Source organism: Aythya fuligula, chromosome 8 (assembly GCF_009819795.1).
Source record: "Aythya fuligula isolate bAytFul2 chromosome 8, bAytFul2.pri, whole genome shotgun sequence".
Lineage (NCBI taxonomy): Eukaryota > Metazoa > Chordata > Aves > Anseriformes > Anatidae > Aythya > Aythya fuligula.
The window spans coordinates 11,031,550-11,049,226 of NC_045566.1; the positions used below are offsets into that span (position 1 = coordinate 11,031,550).

The 17,677-nt window shown below is 47.0% G+C and overlaps 1 protein-coding gene across 17 annotated transcripts in view; it reads right to left on the reverse strand.

Moving 5' to 3' along the window:
• PTPRF (protein tyrosine phosphatase receptor type F) overlaps positions 1–17,677 on the reverse strand; it is a 365,710-nt gene that overhangs the window by 95,809 nt on the left and 252,224 nt on the right. For all 17 annotated transcript variants that reach the window (XM_032192691.1, XM_032192685.1, XM_032192690.1 and 14 more), the window contains exon 6: positions 3,595–3,783. In XM_032192691.1, coding sequence (XP_032048582.1) covers positions 3,595–3,783 — 189 coding nt within the window. The remainder of the gene's footprint in view (positions 1–3,594; positions 3,784–17,677) is intronic.

The following is a 17,677-nucleotide window of genomic DNA, read 5'->3' on the forward strand; positions in this document are numbered from 1 at the left end:
CTTTGAGAGTATGAATACCATCAGAGTTGCTTTGAAGTCTTCAGGAGCTTGTGATCCGAGAATCTTTACAGAATAGCTGTGAAGCATCAGGACAGTCTGATCTATACTGAGGAAGTTTCTGCCACATCATCAACTAATTTTAAAACATGGCTGGAGGTGTAGCACTGACCCTGACTCTCATATGTGCATCATCTGCTACTACAATCTCCAGACAGTTTTAAAATCAGTTCAGCCAAACAGGTTTTACAATGAGCTAGCGTGCAAGGGAGGTTTCCCAGCCCAGAAACAGCCTAAAATTGTGTGTCAGTGACTGAGAAGCAGTGACCAAAGCCATGCACCCTGGGAGAGAACAGGGAGTTGTCCTGAGTCACTGCCTTTGCAGAAAAGCAGCCTTTCAACAAGAGGTGGGAAGTACTAGCAAGATGAGCAAGGGAGAATTTTGCTACAACCAGAATGAGTCAGAGACCCTGCCTTCGCCTTGATCTGTGATAATGGAGATGAAAACCTGTATTTATTTTTGTTCTCATCTCTAGAGCAATTACCCCAACACATACTGGCCAAACTACCCAAGAGCTGGGCTTAAAAAAGAATTAAGCATTATTCTGGAGGAAAGATCTATGTGTTGGGGGGAAGGGAGAAAAAAGCCCTCTAAACGTAAAGGGGAGGCTTAACAAGAAAAATGCATATACACAAATATAGATGTAATTAGCAAATGAGGGAAGGCAGGACACAGGGCAGACTTATAAACTGTGTATTTGCTGCTGACAGACACCATTATGCCAGGGTTAGAAAAGCCTAACACGACAGCTTGGTTGTCTTAAACCACACACTGTAATACCTTCACAGGAGATGAACACACCTCTAGAAACTGATGTTCAGAGCCCACTTGTGCACGTGATCTGACTGCATGTGAGTTCAAAGCCCTGCCTGCAGCCCGCAGAGCACTGCCAGCCCACATAACTGTGAGTGTCAGGAGAGAGCACCTCTCCCTAGCATGTGTTTTCTTTAGCTATTTATTCCACACTAGGAGCCTGAAGAAATGAAATCATTCCTCAACTCTCCAGTTAGACTCCAGAGCTGCTTTCACCTTTATAACCTATATTTAGGACATCTGAATAATAATATATTATGTACTGGGTGAAGGTCGGACACTCTATATATGCAATATGGGGCTGACACTGTGCTGTAACTATTTTAACTATATTGCATCTGTCTAGGTTTTATTGGGTTTTAATTAAATGAAATTAAATGAGCGTATATTTAGATTGAGACAGTATAAACTGACATTCATGCAGATATGCCAGGCTGGCTGCAAGATATTATCTTAATGGAGCAGAGACTTTGCAAACTATTAAACTCTCATATAATGAGGTATCTATTTAAATATTCTTTTCTTTGAAAAACAACTCTGCCCCACGAGGTGTACTGCTGGAGAGCTCAATTAGCACCTTGCAGAATGGATCAGAGGCTGCCCAGCCCACCACATTGCTCACACAGGCTGACTGCAGTCAGGTAAGTATGGCCCACGCACTCCAAGGGCACGTAGGGACATGGTTTAGTGGGTAGTACTGGTGGCAGGGGGATGGTTGGACCAGATGACCTTGGAGGTCTTTTCCAACCTTAACGATTCTCTGACTGAAAGGGCAGGCCCTACTCTGTATCTATCACAAATATAGGAAGAAGCCACCCACACATGCTAGCAGGGATCCAAGTTCTGGCCTATGAGAAGTGGTAAACTTCTTGTTCCCCACTCACATCAGGGTGGAGCCAGAGCCCTGGTGAATCTTGGCATCATATCAGCAGGTCCTTAAAAATAAAACATCCACTCATATCTGGAAGTCTCTTGCACTGAACTGTGGAAACCTCCCTTACTACATTAGAGAGCTAATCAATTTCTTTCGCAAGTTTGAGGATGTGTGCTGCTCATTGATTTCTAAAAGGTTCCCTTGACACCTCCCTTGGTAATTACTGTGTCTTCAGCAAGCAGCCAGCTCTAGAGTTTGAATCCCCGGTGAAATATTCAATTGAGATGTTGCTGAAGAACAGCGAATAGGAAGCAAAACTTGTACACAGTGACAGAGTTTACTCGTTTGTTTTTAAACTTTCTATCTCACGAAACTTGTGAAGCAGCTGGTAGAGAGGCAGCCAAGTGCCTGCAAAAAGGAGGCTGGAGAACATACAGCAAGTGCATCAGGAGCTGTCTTGCTGCTCATTTATGGTAATTTCTGATGCTGATTTAGTCAGCTATGAAGTGAAACACATCCATGTGCACCTTCCTATTGCTGCTTCCTAAAGCTTCTCAGAATAATTAACAAGTGTGATATTTTCTTTCAGCACAAACAGATCAAGATTAAACCATGTTGTGGGGGAGATAAGCTAAAGGTCACTGGGAAATTTCATAAGCTATAAACGCATTAGTATAATTAGCGCTCACTGGTACATCAAGGTGGGATCAGGAGTGTCAGGCTGGGTTCTATTTTTGACGAGAGTGATGTCTCATTACCCACTCCCCCAAGTAAAAGCCTACTTCTTATCATCCAAGCATCATCAGATTTATGCAGAGGGCTCCTGCTATGGGGAAATGTGTCAAGACGTTCACCTTGCTAGGAGGAAGATGGTGTTGCCCTGGCAGCAGCACTCATAACAAATGTTTTTTGAGTGCCCGGAGACACATCACAGCCAGGCAAGGCATTCTGCCTCTTAGTTAAGCATGAGACCTTTCTAGGCTGAAGTCACTCCAGCTCCGGTCCTTCTGTGCTCTCAGAAGGATACCATGGACTTTTTCCCCCAGGCTAAAGCTGCGATGTAGCGATGCTGTGCATTGTTAAATATCCACCGCAATTCATGCTGGGGAGCTGCGTTTCATCGAGTGAAAAGAGTGGTGTTTTATTTTCTTTAATTCTGTAACGGGCCTTACAGTCCTGAGAGACTGAACAGTGCGGCAGAAAAACAAGAGTTCCTCACTAAACCAACAAGAACAAACTGTCTGCATTTCTAAACCTAGTATTCAGCTTATCAAATAATAAAAAAGAAATGGTAATATCAAAACTGCGTCCACTTTCCTTTGAAATCCATAGGATTGCTGCTTCTTGAATTTTTCTTTATTCTTGTGGTGTCACACAGCAAGAGTGATAAAGATCTCAACAGCAAGCAGAGCACTGTCTTGCAGCATCTGTGTAAGGAGTGAAGTAGTACAAGACCACTGATTGTAAAACTTCAGCCAGTGTCTCATTATACCGATTTGTACTGTGCTCCCATTAAAAGTAGCCGAGACCTGCTGAGTTGGTAGCGAAACATCGAAGCCTACCAGGGATCTGGGGCAATGTCAAGACATTCTACAGAAGACAGAATCCAGGTGATGTTCCGAAAGGAATGTCTGTGCCAATCTCTCCATATAATAAATCATGATATCCTGGTAGATAGGATCAGCTCCAAAAACAGCTTTTACTTTGCAGAAGAAACAAGCTCAAATCAAAGTAACATTTGAATTTAGAATTGCATTTCAGCATCATGAGGAAAAATAACAGTATCAAGTAAAGAGAACAGGGAGGAAGGGTAGGAGGTAGGGGAGGCTTACTTGCTTTGCTACCTTACCCGAGCGGAGCTGCTTGATTCTCCCATTGCTAGTTGCAGTGTCGACAGGCAGGAAGTCCTTGAACCAGGAGATTTCAGGATCAGGGTTACCACTGGCAGCACAGAGCATTGTGGCTGTGCGGGCCTTTTCCACCACCTTCAGCTGCGGGCCCATATCAATGGTTGGGAAGCCAGCTGGGAGATGGTCTTCTGCAAAAGAAAGTAAAAAACCGCACAAGGTTAAAGAGAAAGGTTCCAGAATAGAGATAGGATACAGTTGTAGGGACAGCAGTAACATGGTACAGCATCTGTGCCTCTGCTGGAAAACAGCATCCAGACTTCCCTACTGAGAAGGTTTTCAAGCCCTTAAAGCACATTAGGCTCTATAATGAGCATTCATTATACCAATAGAAGCTTCCACTAAATTTAACTCCGTTTAAATCAATTGCCTTGGGAAACGTCCATAATTTTCATTGATACGTAAGCTTCTTCTATTGTTGTTAATAATTCAGCAAAAGCAGGTATTTGCCTTTTTGTGGGAGGACCGAGTTGAAGATAACAGACAAACACAACGCCAAATAGTTTGAGGCATCTTGAAAAACAACAGCTAAACAATAAAAACCCTTAGAATGGTCCAGACAGGCCCATTTGCTCTTTTTTGACTAGGAACATTCTGTCACACTGGTAGGATAGATTGTAAATCTCTTCCTCATGCCCCCAGATCTGATTCAGAAGGCTTTTAGAAACTAATGAATGTAAAGCTAATGAGCCACACTCTGCTCATGAGCCGCCTTGCCAGGCTGTGCCGTGGCAGGCTCCTGGTGCATTTTCTGGGCTGCAGAGAGTGACGGCGGTACGCGACAAATGGTCAGTGCACGCTCTGGCATGGCTCACTGAAATACCATAAAACCAGGCACCACCAGGACTGCTGAAGCCATTCATACAGCAGGTACAAAAACAGTTAATTGGCTTTGCTGCTGCAGAGCATGCTCAGGTAGGCTGGATTGAATACATTAGGCAGCCTTCACTGATAAGCCAAGGCATGCTCCAACATCGTCATTCAATAGCAGCTGCAGAACAGAGCTCATTTACTCATCCTGTAGCAAGATGTACTGTACTCTGCTAAGCCTGAACTGCAATCAAAAGGACATGCTTTCACGGAAAAAAAAAAAAAAGAACTTGAAGAACATTAAGCAGCTTTTAAAGCACCAGAAACTCAATTATTTTCAGTATCTTTTTTTTTTTCTCCTGTTTTAAGGGAACTTAAGCAAACCATCTTCTCTGGCAAATCCAATTCTGCAAGGCTCCCAGCTCACTGCAGTGTTTCAACAAGCAGGATCTCAGCATTTCCCGAAGTCCCAGAGGAGCTGAACTTGCTGCAGCCTGATTTTTCCTGTTACCATCACACATCTGGACCTGTGTCCCCTCACTCTTTGACAACAGTGCCAGCAACAGGCCACCTCAGGTGCTTCCTTCTGCCTGTTCTGCCATACCTACAGCACAAACACAGCCTTCGGGGGCTAATCTTAGATAACTCTTCCCTAAGATGATCTCAGGAGAATTCCCAAGACCCATGACTTGTTTGTACATCCAGACTGCAGCAGAAGGCAACATCTGCTGTAAACAAAACATTGCCCTGGAATATTTTTTTTGCTAGGTGGATGAGAGTGGCTCTGAGACATCCAAGGTCTTCTAAAGGAAAAAAAGGTTCCTGATGCTTATTAAGAGCACAAACCATATCGTGTCTCCCAGGCCTCCCTAGAAACTTCTCTCATCATGAGCAAACATAAAAGGAATACTTTTTAAAAATATATTTATTTATTTATTTTTTAAATGAAAGGTACCAGTGGAAACCAGTTCTTTTTTTAATTTGCTCTCCATTGATTTTCAAAGACAAAAGGTACATAGAGCTTAACTGGAATGACACCAGAGCTAGCATTCAATAACAAGCAACAGAAGCACTCGATACTGAGCAACCACAATGCATACTCCTACATGGCTGAAAAGAGACAAAAGCAGGGAACACACAGATGTACAGCGTGGTATAGACTGAAAAGCAAAGGAAGATACATAAGAGAAGTGGAAAACGATGACATGCCCTTGGACCAAGGCCACGTTTGCCTAAAGTGCAGCACCTTGCTATTTATGATATTGGAGGCACAGATGTTTATTCTGGGGAGGCTGAAACCCTGACGTGATCTAATCTAATCACCACGCTTAGTATTTGCAGTCTTCCCGGTTTGTTTAAGATTTTACACAGAACACACGAAGCGAAGTATCACCGCGTTAACTTCGTCCAAAGTCTGTGTGGAGGCTTAGCAAAAGCTAAAAGCAAATCCGAAAACAGCATTTGTGCAAAAAATCTCTTCCCATCCGCAAGGATCCTTCTTCCACAAAAACGAGAGAGGGCAGGAAACCTTTCACAGGTAAGCGACCCTGAGCAGGTTGTGATGAACCACGAACCAGCAGAAGTGGTAGGAGCTAACCGTGACTTCACTGGGTGCAACAGGGAAACGCTGCCTACAAAGACCCTGGAGCAAAGCTATCTCTGCCCTTCTAAGAATCCCAAACGAGGCCTGTTCTGGGCTCCAGAGAGGGACCCAGAGCCAGGTTCACTGGCTGCTAGCTTTGGGCTGCCCCAGGGTCCTGCACCGCGCCTAGGCCGTGATGTCCGGGCCTTGAACTCAAGGGGAGGACGAGCCCCTTGTCTGGAGGCAGCCTCCAGTGCTTGAGCCATCTGTGAGCGGGGACTTCAGCTGCTGCCTGAGCCCTCCTGGGTGTGGAGAAACCCTTCTGGGGTTGGCACAAGGCCATGCCTCCTGTCAGCAGCGCTTCAGTGCAGACCAGGGGGCTTCGCTCCAGCCCAGTTGGGCGGCGTTGGCTCATCGGGACGGTGAGGGATGTCTCCGTGTCCAACCACTGCAGGCAACGATAGGAGTTCAGAGCTGTTCTTGCCTTGCCTTCCCCTCCGGCAAAAGTCTAATCTAGGTCTAATTACGAGGCTCAGTCATGCCTCGGCTCCTTTCAGCCCTCGCTAGCTGTACTGACTTGTCCGCACACGGAGCTCGTCAGTAATAGCTATCCTGTTCGTGCCAATACGTGGATACTCTAATTCTAGAAATGAGCTTGTCAGCACTTGGTTTTATTCAAGGACAGTTAGTATGCTTTGAATACACATTAAAACAGGCTCCGGACTCACTTCCAAGTGCAGGCTATCTAGACACCAGCTCTTTCTGGGACTCAGATACTGTCATGGGGTGTAGCTCCGGTAGGCCTCAGATTAGAGCAGCAAAATCCAGCCACGGGCAGGAGTTTTACAGGCGCTGCAAGCTCTAATTCCCTCCTTGGAGAAAAGCAGTGAAAGCAGGAATGACTGAGAGGAAAACAAGAAGAGAAGAGGGGGAAACTGAGAAAGAAAGAAGTGGATTTTGCAACTGCAAACTGAAACGTGGAAAAGCCCCGGCCAGGCTGAGGTCTCGCTAGCAGCAGTCACCGAGGAGCCAGGAATGTCCCTCTGGCATCTAGCGTGACAGCATGTGCCGAGGATATCTCATCCTGCTCACTTGACAGATCGCCTTGCTAATCCCCTTCCCGAGGTGACAGAAATCTAACCCCCCTGCTCCTGCGGTTCTTTTGTGCCGCAGATTTCCCATCTTTAAGGGGGAAGCGAGGGTAAGGAGCCTTCCCCACAGCCCCGGACTGGAGCTGAGGCCTCCTTTACAGCTGCTGCAGCCACACAGAGAGCTCCTTACAGGCTCACCAAAAAACACCTTTCTTGAGGCTGCTGCCCTGAGACACACAGCCATTGGGGCGTCCTTATTTTCTACATCCCTCCAAATATCAGCTGAGGATAAGAGCACCGAGGCAATTGCGACTTCTGTCTTTTGAGACGCATGGATCAGCCCCAGTGTGGGGCGGTGTAACAGCTGCTTGCCGAAAGGCCTGCAGAAGAGCCCATGGTGAGCACAGCTGTTGATGGCTGAATCCTGCAGGATTAGCCCCAGGATCTTGCTCAAAACTTGTAATCTCTCACAGAAGTGAAAAACTGGAGGGCTGGATATCAGGTTCCTGCTGGCGCAAACCCCAGATGGCACCCAGTGGTCTTGCAGCCAGGCAGCTGCGCTTTGCAGGTCATATCATGACTTGGCACCTGCAAAATCTTCCCCCTACCACCGTGAATTTCCTTTGTGTCAACATAATTCTCAGAAACAGTATTTTAGAGAAGACAGTGAAAACCGTAAACACATTTACGGGTGTTATTTGTCATATTCCTCTTCCTATAAAAGCCAGGCCTGCTTAGTATCATGAGTCCAATTGTTCAGACTGCTGAGGGAGAGGGAAAAAAATGATATTCAATATCATTTGGAAATAGCAAAAAGTAGCTTTTCTATATGTTAGAGCCCTAGCTATAAGGTTAAATCTCTTACAATCTATCAAAAACCATTGCCCCACTGGAAGGGGGTGTTCTCAACTCATTTCTGGAGAGAGACTGGGCCTGATCCGCTCCCAGGGCTGAAAATAGCTTATCTAGCCCACTGGCTTCTGCCAGCATGCATCAGCTGAGGAACTTCCAGCCCAACATTGGTTTTAGGGTAGGAATGATTAAAACACAAAGCTGCTTTGTTTTCAGTTCTGCCAGCTATCTGAAGCCACACAGGAGTATGCAGTGCTCGGGACAAGGCAGGAAATGGATTGAGGGCAGAGGGAGATCTCTGATAAATGCATTTGACGGCAGTCAGCACTGCACAGGAGCAGAAGGCACATACAGAAAGCTATTTCACTTCTTCCGTACCCGCTCGGTGAGCTAGGCTGGCATCTCACCCGGTTAAAGCCACCAGCGCTGAAGCAATCCTGGTAAGAGGCAGAGGGCTGGAGCAATGTAACGGGATGCTGGAGGGGTCTGCGGGGGGAACCCTTGCCTACTGGACTCCCATTTGATGGATCAAGGGCATTACTCGACACATTTTGCAAGCTTCCAAAGCTCCCTTTGAGGCACTGAAACACACTAGCAAATGCTAAATTACCAGTGCAAGAAAGATAGCCTGGGTAGTCGGTGATATTAACTAATGAAAGATGCAAGCTAGGAAGATCGTAAGCACACCACAATCCAGGACATCTGTTTGCTGAATAAACAGCCCTAATTCCTTCAGCACAGGTTACACAGCACAGCTATTCAATTACCGCAAGACAATCAAAAGCACTCGAGCAATCCAGCGGCCCAGCAGAACGGCATCATTTTCCATGATAAGAAAACCCTGACACGGCGCTGCTCAGGTTCAACTGATGCTGCACAAAGAGCAGTTTATCAGCCATTTTGAGGCGACGCTCTCTTCCTGCGTCCCTCCTTCTCACAAAAGCTCCCCGAGAGGCTCACCGACAACATTACCCAAATTTGTGGCCTCTGAAGGCTGCCTGGTGCCAGGCTGTGCCTGCACGGGGAGGAGGAAGGAGCGAGTGCGGCTGTGCGTGCTTGCTGCCGGAGCCAAGTCTCATGCAGGCTAATTAATGCCTCGTCGACATTGGCACCGCCTTGTAATTGCCTAAGGAAAAGGTGGGGCAGTGAAACCAACCTGTTTCAAAGGCAGCAGAGTATTAATTACTGGGTTAGCAAGTATAAAACAGTTTCAGGCAGGCAGAAAACACAAACAGTCATCTATTGATGACAAGGCTCTTAATGACAAATCTGCCAGCTTCAGATGACATCACGCCAACGTGACACGCTGAAGCCGCCTGCTGAAAACGAGGAGAAGGGTGCAGATGAATGGGTGGGTGTGGAAATTAGCTCCAGAAGGACTTTTCTGTGTCACGGTGTAACCACATGAATTACTGCACAAGAGCTTACAGTAAACAAAGTATTTGCTATCTCTCAGAAAGATCACAGCAGCAGCAGCAACAAAACAGTTCACAAAAGAAAGAATCTGAGTCAGTCCAAAACAAAGAAAGTACTGTAAGGAAAATTCAAGAAAATACGAGACTAGACACGGCAGAAGAGGATAAACTGTCAGGCTGATTCTCGCCCCGGGGGCTGGCGGCGTGGGAGCTCGCTGGTCCTGCTCATCCTGGAGGTTATGAGCCCATAAAACACCCACTGGAGACAGGGCTAACCTTCAGCTGCCAGAAGGGCGCTGCTAACGTTGTCCCTTGATGGCTGGACGGCTGGTACCTCTCGGGCAGGGCCGTCCCGACCTCCTTCGTGTCACAGAGGGGAGCAGGGCGGCTCTGCAGATGTGGGAGCTCCCAACCGGCCCCACCGTGGTCTCAGGCCACGTCCTGGCACCGCTTCTCACCCTGCTCCCATGAATGTGGTGGTCGGGGAGCACAGGGCCGTGGCAGCGATGCCAGGGCTGGCACAAGCCCTCCGGTAGCCACACACTGGCCCTGAGCACTCCCTCCTGCCCAGGGCGCAGCCTGGGTTTGCCAGGTTTGCAATTCCTCTCTCTTCTTCCCAAATAACGCCTTGTGACCTGTGCTTCACAGAGGGCAGCGGCAAGATGATTAACAGCCGCCAAAGCTGACTCAGAGCCGATCAGGAGCGAGCAGTCAGTCACATACTTCGGCAAATTAAAGGTTTGCACACACAAGCCGCTGTTTCAGCCCATAGTTTGGGGATCTTCCTAAGCAATGACAACATCTGCTCAGGATGCTTTAGCTGTGGAGCCTGCTATCAGCTAGGAGACCTCAACCTATGCTGGAAGAAAACAATCATTTACACCTTGATCAGCTTAGACTGCAACAGTGAGACAGCATTTACAAAATCCCAACTACAACATCGTCCTTCAGCCAGCCCTGGCCACCTCCTCCTTGCTTTCCATTCTGGCTTCCTTTCTGTGGCAGTCACACATGCAGTCTTAGTCCTAAACTCAATTTTTTTGCAAGACTTAGGCTTGGTATATCTAAAAGAGTGGGAGAAAATAACAAGAAGGAAGATTATAGTAGCAGCTTATCTGCTCAGCCTAAACAAGCTCCATACACAGGGGAGAGCCTGCCTGAGCTCCTGCTCCAAATCCAAGCCCAGTATTATGCCACAGATATAGAGCAATGTCCACAGACAAGTCATCTCAAACCCATCAACATGCAAAGAAACATCCAAACAAGTAGTTTTTCATGAGAGACCAGAGAAACCAGACACTCGTGTTAATGAAGTACAAAAAATGGCTTAGGCTGTAAGGTGTCGAGAGTCCTTCCAGGGTTCAAAGTACAGCACAGCAGAGACTACAGCAAGAAATGTCAAGAATGTGGGTGAGGAAGAGCTTACGCACAAGTAAAACTGATCACATCTGCAAAACTCCCTGACTGAGCAAGAAGTGCCCCTTCCTTAACCCTTGCTTGGGAAGAAATTTTGTTTATTCCTTCCCCACCAAAAAACAAACAAACAACAACAACAACAACAAAAAAACAGTATAATTTCAAACAGGTAAAAATAGAGTTTTGTGGGATAAGATTAGATTCTTTCAACAACTAACAAAAAAAAAAAAAAAATACAAACAAAACCTAAAACCAGCAGTTGGAAGCACGCCTTTAAAACGCTCACAAAAGTTCTTTAAGCACAATGAATTCAAAAAGGTTTTGCAGCCAGCTATTAAGACTCCACAGTAAAGGAACAGTAAAAGACACCCAAGCTGTGCTTTCAGGCAGGGCTGTGCCATTTGTTAGTACCAACTGTTGAATAAAACTGCCCGTAGACTTATTTTCCAAGCATTGTTTCTTTTTAATACTTTATACCGAGTAATCGAGCACAAGTACTGTCACTGCACGTTTCCCTGTGACAGAATATATAAACACACTCCCACTAAAACATACCCCAAACTTCAGTCCTTTCAGAGAAAAGCTTGTAAATGGCTCTTTCTGGTGCTCAAAGTCATTTCTGAATTCTCTGCGTTTTCCATACCACTTCACCTGCACTGATGTGCTATGTCATTAGCATGGAGATTTTCATTTTTAAGATGTGCAATCAATAACGCATTTCCATATGTCATTAAATACAACGTGCGGTTAAATTAATGGGGCATTTGACTTTTGATCCATTTATGTTTGGTTGCAGCTCGGTGCAGGAAAAAATGCATGAGAAGTGAGTTAATCTGACAGCAGAGCTCTCCCACGCTTCCTAACGCCGAGTTTCAGATTAATGTGAAGCATTCCTGCTGCCACTCAGCTGGAATACTAAATCTGTTCATTTCCACTTCACAGGCCAGAATGCAAGATTTTCGGTCACTTAACTCCTACTGAAAGGGCCAGATCATGCTAAAATCTGATTTCTATTTAGCTCCTGCAGCCTGGCTGCATCACCGCCAAGCCAGTGGCTTCTTCTCTTCTGGAGGAACATCACAGCCTACTGAAGCAACAGCCAGCAAGTCTAGAGGAAAAAACTTTAGGCTCAGGGACAGGAAGAAGTTGTATGTTTTTGGCAAAATATCCTGCTGGAAAATCCTGATTTCCTAGCAGTTGTCCCAACATGGGGAAGAGTTCCTACAAGAGAAAGCCTTTCCTTGCTTTTAAACTACTGAAGAGGAAGGCATTCAGACAGCAGGGTAGAGCTGCAATTGCTGACTTTTTAAGGATAATTGCTGTGATATTACTTGAAAGAGAAAAATAACCCCCTTTTGCCTGTCTTTCACCCTCCCCAAAACCCCCAATCAAAAACTCCTGAGAACGCTTTAAATGTTCTGGAAATATTAGCTTGGAAATTGAAATTTAAGTTTGTACTGGGGAGGAGCCAGAGAGTCATTAGAGAACACACAAATATGCTCCAGTTCTGGGATTCACAAACTGCCGGGGCTTCAAAAGGACAACAAAGAATTCCCCCCCAAGACGAATGCCCTGCCGAAACACCTCCTTGCTCTCTGATCTTCAGGACTGAACTGAGACTTGAAGGCAACCCCCAAAGTTGCCCAGCTATGGGACGGAGCAGCTCTGTAACACCGTGAGAGCTGGAATCCCAAAGCCAGCAATCACGGCGTGTGGGTGTGGGAAAGGAGGACAAGCACAGATTCTTACAAAAAGCAAGGCTCCTTTGCAGCAAACGGGCTGGAAAGCACCAGCCCTGGTGCTCAACCGCCTGTTTTGCTCCCCGCCTCCCTGCATTGCCTTTTCCCTGACCCTGAGCCTTTTCTGCAGTGCCGTCCTGTCCTCCCACCCTCAGTAAGTTCTCACGCACGTAGCTACATTTGCCATTTCCTTACCTGTAGCGATCTGTGTGCTGAGCAGGTGCTCAGAAAATAGATCAAAATGTTATTAACAAGTTAGCAAAACTAGTCCACAGAACCAGCCCCAGCAAAGGCCAATCCAGGAAAACACAAATGAAATTTCTAGTCTGAGGTTTTATTTCTTTAAAGAAGAAAGAGAAAATTACTTCAAGAAAACGTTCCTATCTTGAGATCAGGTACCTCTGTGAGCCTGAAAATTTCTCACGTATCTTTTCTCAGAGAAATTCTGTCTTCAAACGAAACAATAAATGTGAAGTTTCAGTGGATTTGTTCTGTTGCAGCCAACTCAGGCATGGAAAGTCTGCAGGCACAGAAATCGCTCCTAAAATGTAAGAAGGGCTTTAATCTGATCTGCTCTCCAGACAGATCAGTGATAGGGCAAATCACTGCTTTCTATTCAGAAGTTTTAAAATATTCCAGTGCATAAAACATCTTGAGATACTCGGTAAGTAACTTCATTTACGTGGTGGGGAAGTGACTTCTTGTACAGGGGAAGAGCACAACAAGACTTGACCAGAGTCAGGGACAGAAATACTGCCCTACTGTGAGTTTTATATCTTCACATGAGACACCACTTTCTAGAAGCCCCGTTAATTGCCCTGGCTCCAACAGCACTTTAGAGGAGACTCTGGTTACCTCAACAGTCTTTCAGAGACCATAGGAAGGAGAAAGGCCCTCAGTGAAAGACCAGCAGCACGCCCCTGACTGCACACCATAAATAAGACATTATGCCCAGACAAGCGGTGGTCTTAATGCCGGGCTGATGTCATTGATCAGAGTTTTAGAGAGGACACACACTTCTTACCCAGACAGCAAGAGTTACAGAGGCTCAGCATCCTATTTACTGCCGTGCCACAACACCCATCTTTTCTGAAGGATGCACCACAGGAGGAGGGGCTGACAAATTCAGCCAAGGCTTTAAACAAATCCCCAGAGCAAGCCCTCATGAATTAAAGAGCACGCAACAGATAAATGGAAAGCTGGCAGTGAAACCACATCAAGGCCAAGTGGATAATAAAAAAAAAAAGGCACCTCTTGGCTCCCGTGGTACGCATCTTAACATAAACCACAGGCAGGAGATCAGCTACAATTCCTCTGCTTTTCAAGAAGAACACATTCGCTAACGTTAAAGGTATTTGCTGTTAGCCAAAGGCCCAATTTTTCCAATGAGCACTAGAGGAATTGTGGCTCTGCTCCCTCTCCCTGGCAGGGGAGGAGGGCTGCAGAGCTTGGTGGCATGGGCCTCCGACTTCCCAGCTGGGCAGGATGCGTTGTCCTCGAAGTTGGTCCTTTCCCTTTCCTGTAAACATTACCCGGCACAGACCAAAAAAGCTGGACAGATACCTGGATTTGGCAAGCTTTGGCCTTGCTGTGCTAAGAAATTAACTTAAGGAAAACTTTAAAAGGGTGTTTCCCTCTTGAAAGCGCCGAATACTTGGCCTTGTTCTGAAGGCAAGTTGCCATGCTTCCACTGCAGCTAATTCCACTTTGATTTAGGACGATCCCTGCATCATCTCCACACCGGCGGCTGGAAGAGCAGCCCCCACAGCAGCTGCTGAGGTTTCCTCTTTTTTTTCCTTTTTTTTTTCTTGGTTCGCCTCCCTTACTGCCAACCATCTCCCCTCCTGCAGGCAGACAGCCAGAGGAGCTCCTGCCTGTCCCGGTTGGTGTTTCTGTGCCACATCCACAGCCCGGCGTGCAGACAGACCTGTCCCTATCGACTCCCTGGGAACCTCAGGTGCTCCTGTTGCACCACAGGGGATGTCCCTGTGCTCACTGTCCCCGCTGCAGGTCTGTGGAGCAGTGCCACACGCTCACCCACGTTGCCAGCACGGAGGAGTTGCCCTCGGAGCGGCGCAGGCACGGTGCGTGCCGGGTTAGACCAGATTTTCCGGTAGAGATTACAATTGCACTATTTACATCGTACACCCAAGGGGAAGAGACCCCGGCTCTGCTGGCGCAGATGTCTTAGCAGGAAGCTCGGAGGCTAAAAAGCCCATTTGAAAGCCGCAGCAGCCTCCCCGACCTGCTCCACCACGGCCCAGGTGCTTTCGCTGCCCAGCCGAGCAGCTGACACTCCGAGTGCTCCGGGCAGGGCGTTGGGAGCGATACCACAAGGCCGTGGTTTGATTTACTGCCAGGTGAGCCCCGGGTGCTGGCGGTGACCACGGGAGGGGAGGTCAGGCAGCGCCGTCCTCTATTGCAGCGTGGCAGCAGCGGCTGCGCTAACGCGCTCCCAGATCAGACCGCCGGAGCTGGAGATGAGAGCATGCTTGGGTATAACTAATTGGAAATAGGCCCTGAATTCCTAATAACCAAAGTTATCGTCCCTGGGATTTATGCCAAATTAGAGACAATTAATTTTCCTCTCTTGATTATTACACACCTTAATAGCTCTGTCCTTGAGTCAGTTCCATCCTTCATGCGCAGAGCCCTTCAGCTCAGTCTCTAAAATTTGATGTGCATGAAGAACGGTTAATAAGAAAGTTCTGAATCAAATCCGAGTTACCGTATCAAAATCTCTCATGTTTTACAACAGTGGAAAAAACAATTGGATTCAAAGCCTACTTCAGATCCTAGATTATAAAGGCATTTGCCGCATAGCCTCTGCACTCCAGTCTTTAGAGGCCTTAAACAATTCCACATTTCCCTTTAAGATGTTCTTTTAAAATATCACATGGCAGAATATACAGATAATCAGGATTGTTTTCATTAAATGATTTCAGTGAGGTTCACTGGCTTTATTTGATATACAAAAGACTATTTAACCTTCTCCCAAGGTACTCCCCTGATGTAATTACAAGCCGGAGATGAGGCACGGCTCTCCCAGCTGCAACCACGAACAGGAAAGAAAACTTTCTGCTAAGCAGAGGTCGCTGCGCGTCTTTCCTAGAGGATGCAAGAGGCTCCTTGCAGATATGAGTGCTGTGAACCTGTGTTTCCCCAGCTCAGAGCATACAGGCCACTGCTGTCAGGACGATTCAGCTAGAGAAGGTAAGAACAAGTGTGTGGTGAAAGTAACTGCTGGCACTCCTCTCCCAGGCATCCCTGACCTGCAAAGCAAAGAAGACTTTGCATCCCTTTTCAGTGAGGCAACAGCAAACCCTGCCGAGTTTGCTCTGCTGAGGCCTGAAGACACGGCTGTGATCTTCAGGGCTGATGGGGAATCTGACCACAAGCTCGCTTGGGACACAGGAGCACACTTGCCAAGGACAGAAAGGGAACTTGCTGAAGCTCAGCTGCTCACTGCGCTGAGCAGACAGCCACCACAAAACGCCTGCACAGTGAGACCCTGATGCTGGAGACAATCACGGGGGCCTCAGACTCCTTGGGAAAATGCTGCACTTTCTTCCAGAAAGGGTTTTTTCAGACCCATGACCTGCCCCAGGGAAGACAAAGTGAGGCCTGATCCTATCTGTGGAAAATCAATACAGCCCTGGTCTTCCCCAGACATAGTGCAATCTCCTCGTGACTGGCCCCGTGTCTCAGCAGCTGGAGAGGGATCTTGGGGTTTTCCCTAGGAGGCAGAAACAGCAGGGAAGCCACAGACCCACACAAGCTGAGCTGCCTGCTCCTGAGGCTTACGCACCACGGCCCAGGCTCTACAGCAGGCAGCAACCCGCTGTGCATTTCTCATCTCCCCCACAGCACAGCCGAGGCAGATCTCTGCAGAAGATCTGGGAATATCACTGAATGTTGCCATGTGAGAGCTGAAAATCCAGGGTTCATACTGATGAGTCCTTGAGCTAAGGCTAACACAGCTCTCCAAGGCAGTTTACTCCCTGGTTCCTTCTCCTTCTCTCTCTCTCCCTGCCGACATCCCTGACACACTTGGTTTCCAACCACCTAGAGACAGAAAGTGGCATCCTAAGCCTACGGAAATAGGGGAAGGAAAGTGTTGGGGAGATGCAAGACCTCTAAGATCACATGAAGCAGGTTGAGCAAGAAAGCATCCTCTCAACTTGTGGCTCACAAACAACCCCGCTCTGCTACAGAGCAGCAAATAAACACGGCTTCACCTTCCCACACATGCAAGCAGCAAGCAGAACATCAAAATAAATGAAGCAAGCAAAACCACAATTTCATTTGCTTGCGAGAGAATACTTTGAGACAACAATGGACAGCCTACGTGTCTCTTCAGAGAGCCCTTGGATTAAAACACCTGAGAAGCCCTGGTTCGGGAGGTATGGCCCCAGCAGCACATGAAGCTGGGCTGCCACGAGCACAAGCTTTGTGCCCAGACCGTGACACGCCGAGAACAAAGGCAAAAGGTTGATCCTTGCCAGCCAACCACCTGCAAACAGAATAAACAGCATCATCTTACATTTACACTGAGAATAGAAATTAAATTAGCAAGTAGATTTTGATCATGAAGTGACCTTTAGAAATGATTGAGAGAAGAAAACGTTAGCCACTGTTATTTCCTCTGACACACATCCCTCCTGAAGGCAGCTTTGTGTGCAAAATATTATTGCTAATTTTATTTCACATTTTCAAGATGCTGTTAAGAATTTAAGATGACTCCTATGCTCTTATTTTTTCATAGATCAGCTTTGCTATCTTCTTTCTTCCTATAGGCACCAACTGGGAAAAGCCGCGTAGCTGGACTTAAAAGAACCGGACAATTCTATGATGTTTAATAAGGTTTGTAGCTATAAAAGCTAAAAACGGTAAGGGTAATGAAATCCTATGCTCTGGCGCTTAAGGTATTCTCTTCTTCTTGTCCCACATGCTGAAGGATGCACATGGTTCACGTGGGGATGGGAAGGAAGAGCAAGGCTCCCTTCAGACACCCACAGGGGCTGGCTGCTGCCCCAGGGCAGAGCTGCGGCCAGGCAGACGGACAGCAGAGCGCTCTGCCCTGCCAGCTCTTCTTGGTTGACCGTGCTCACGGCTGACTG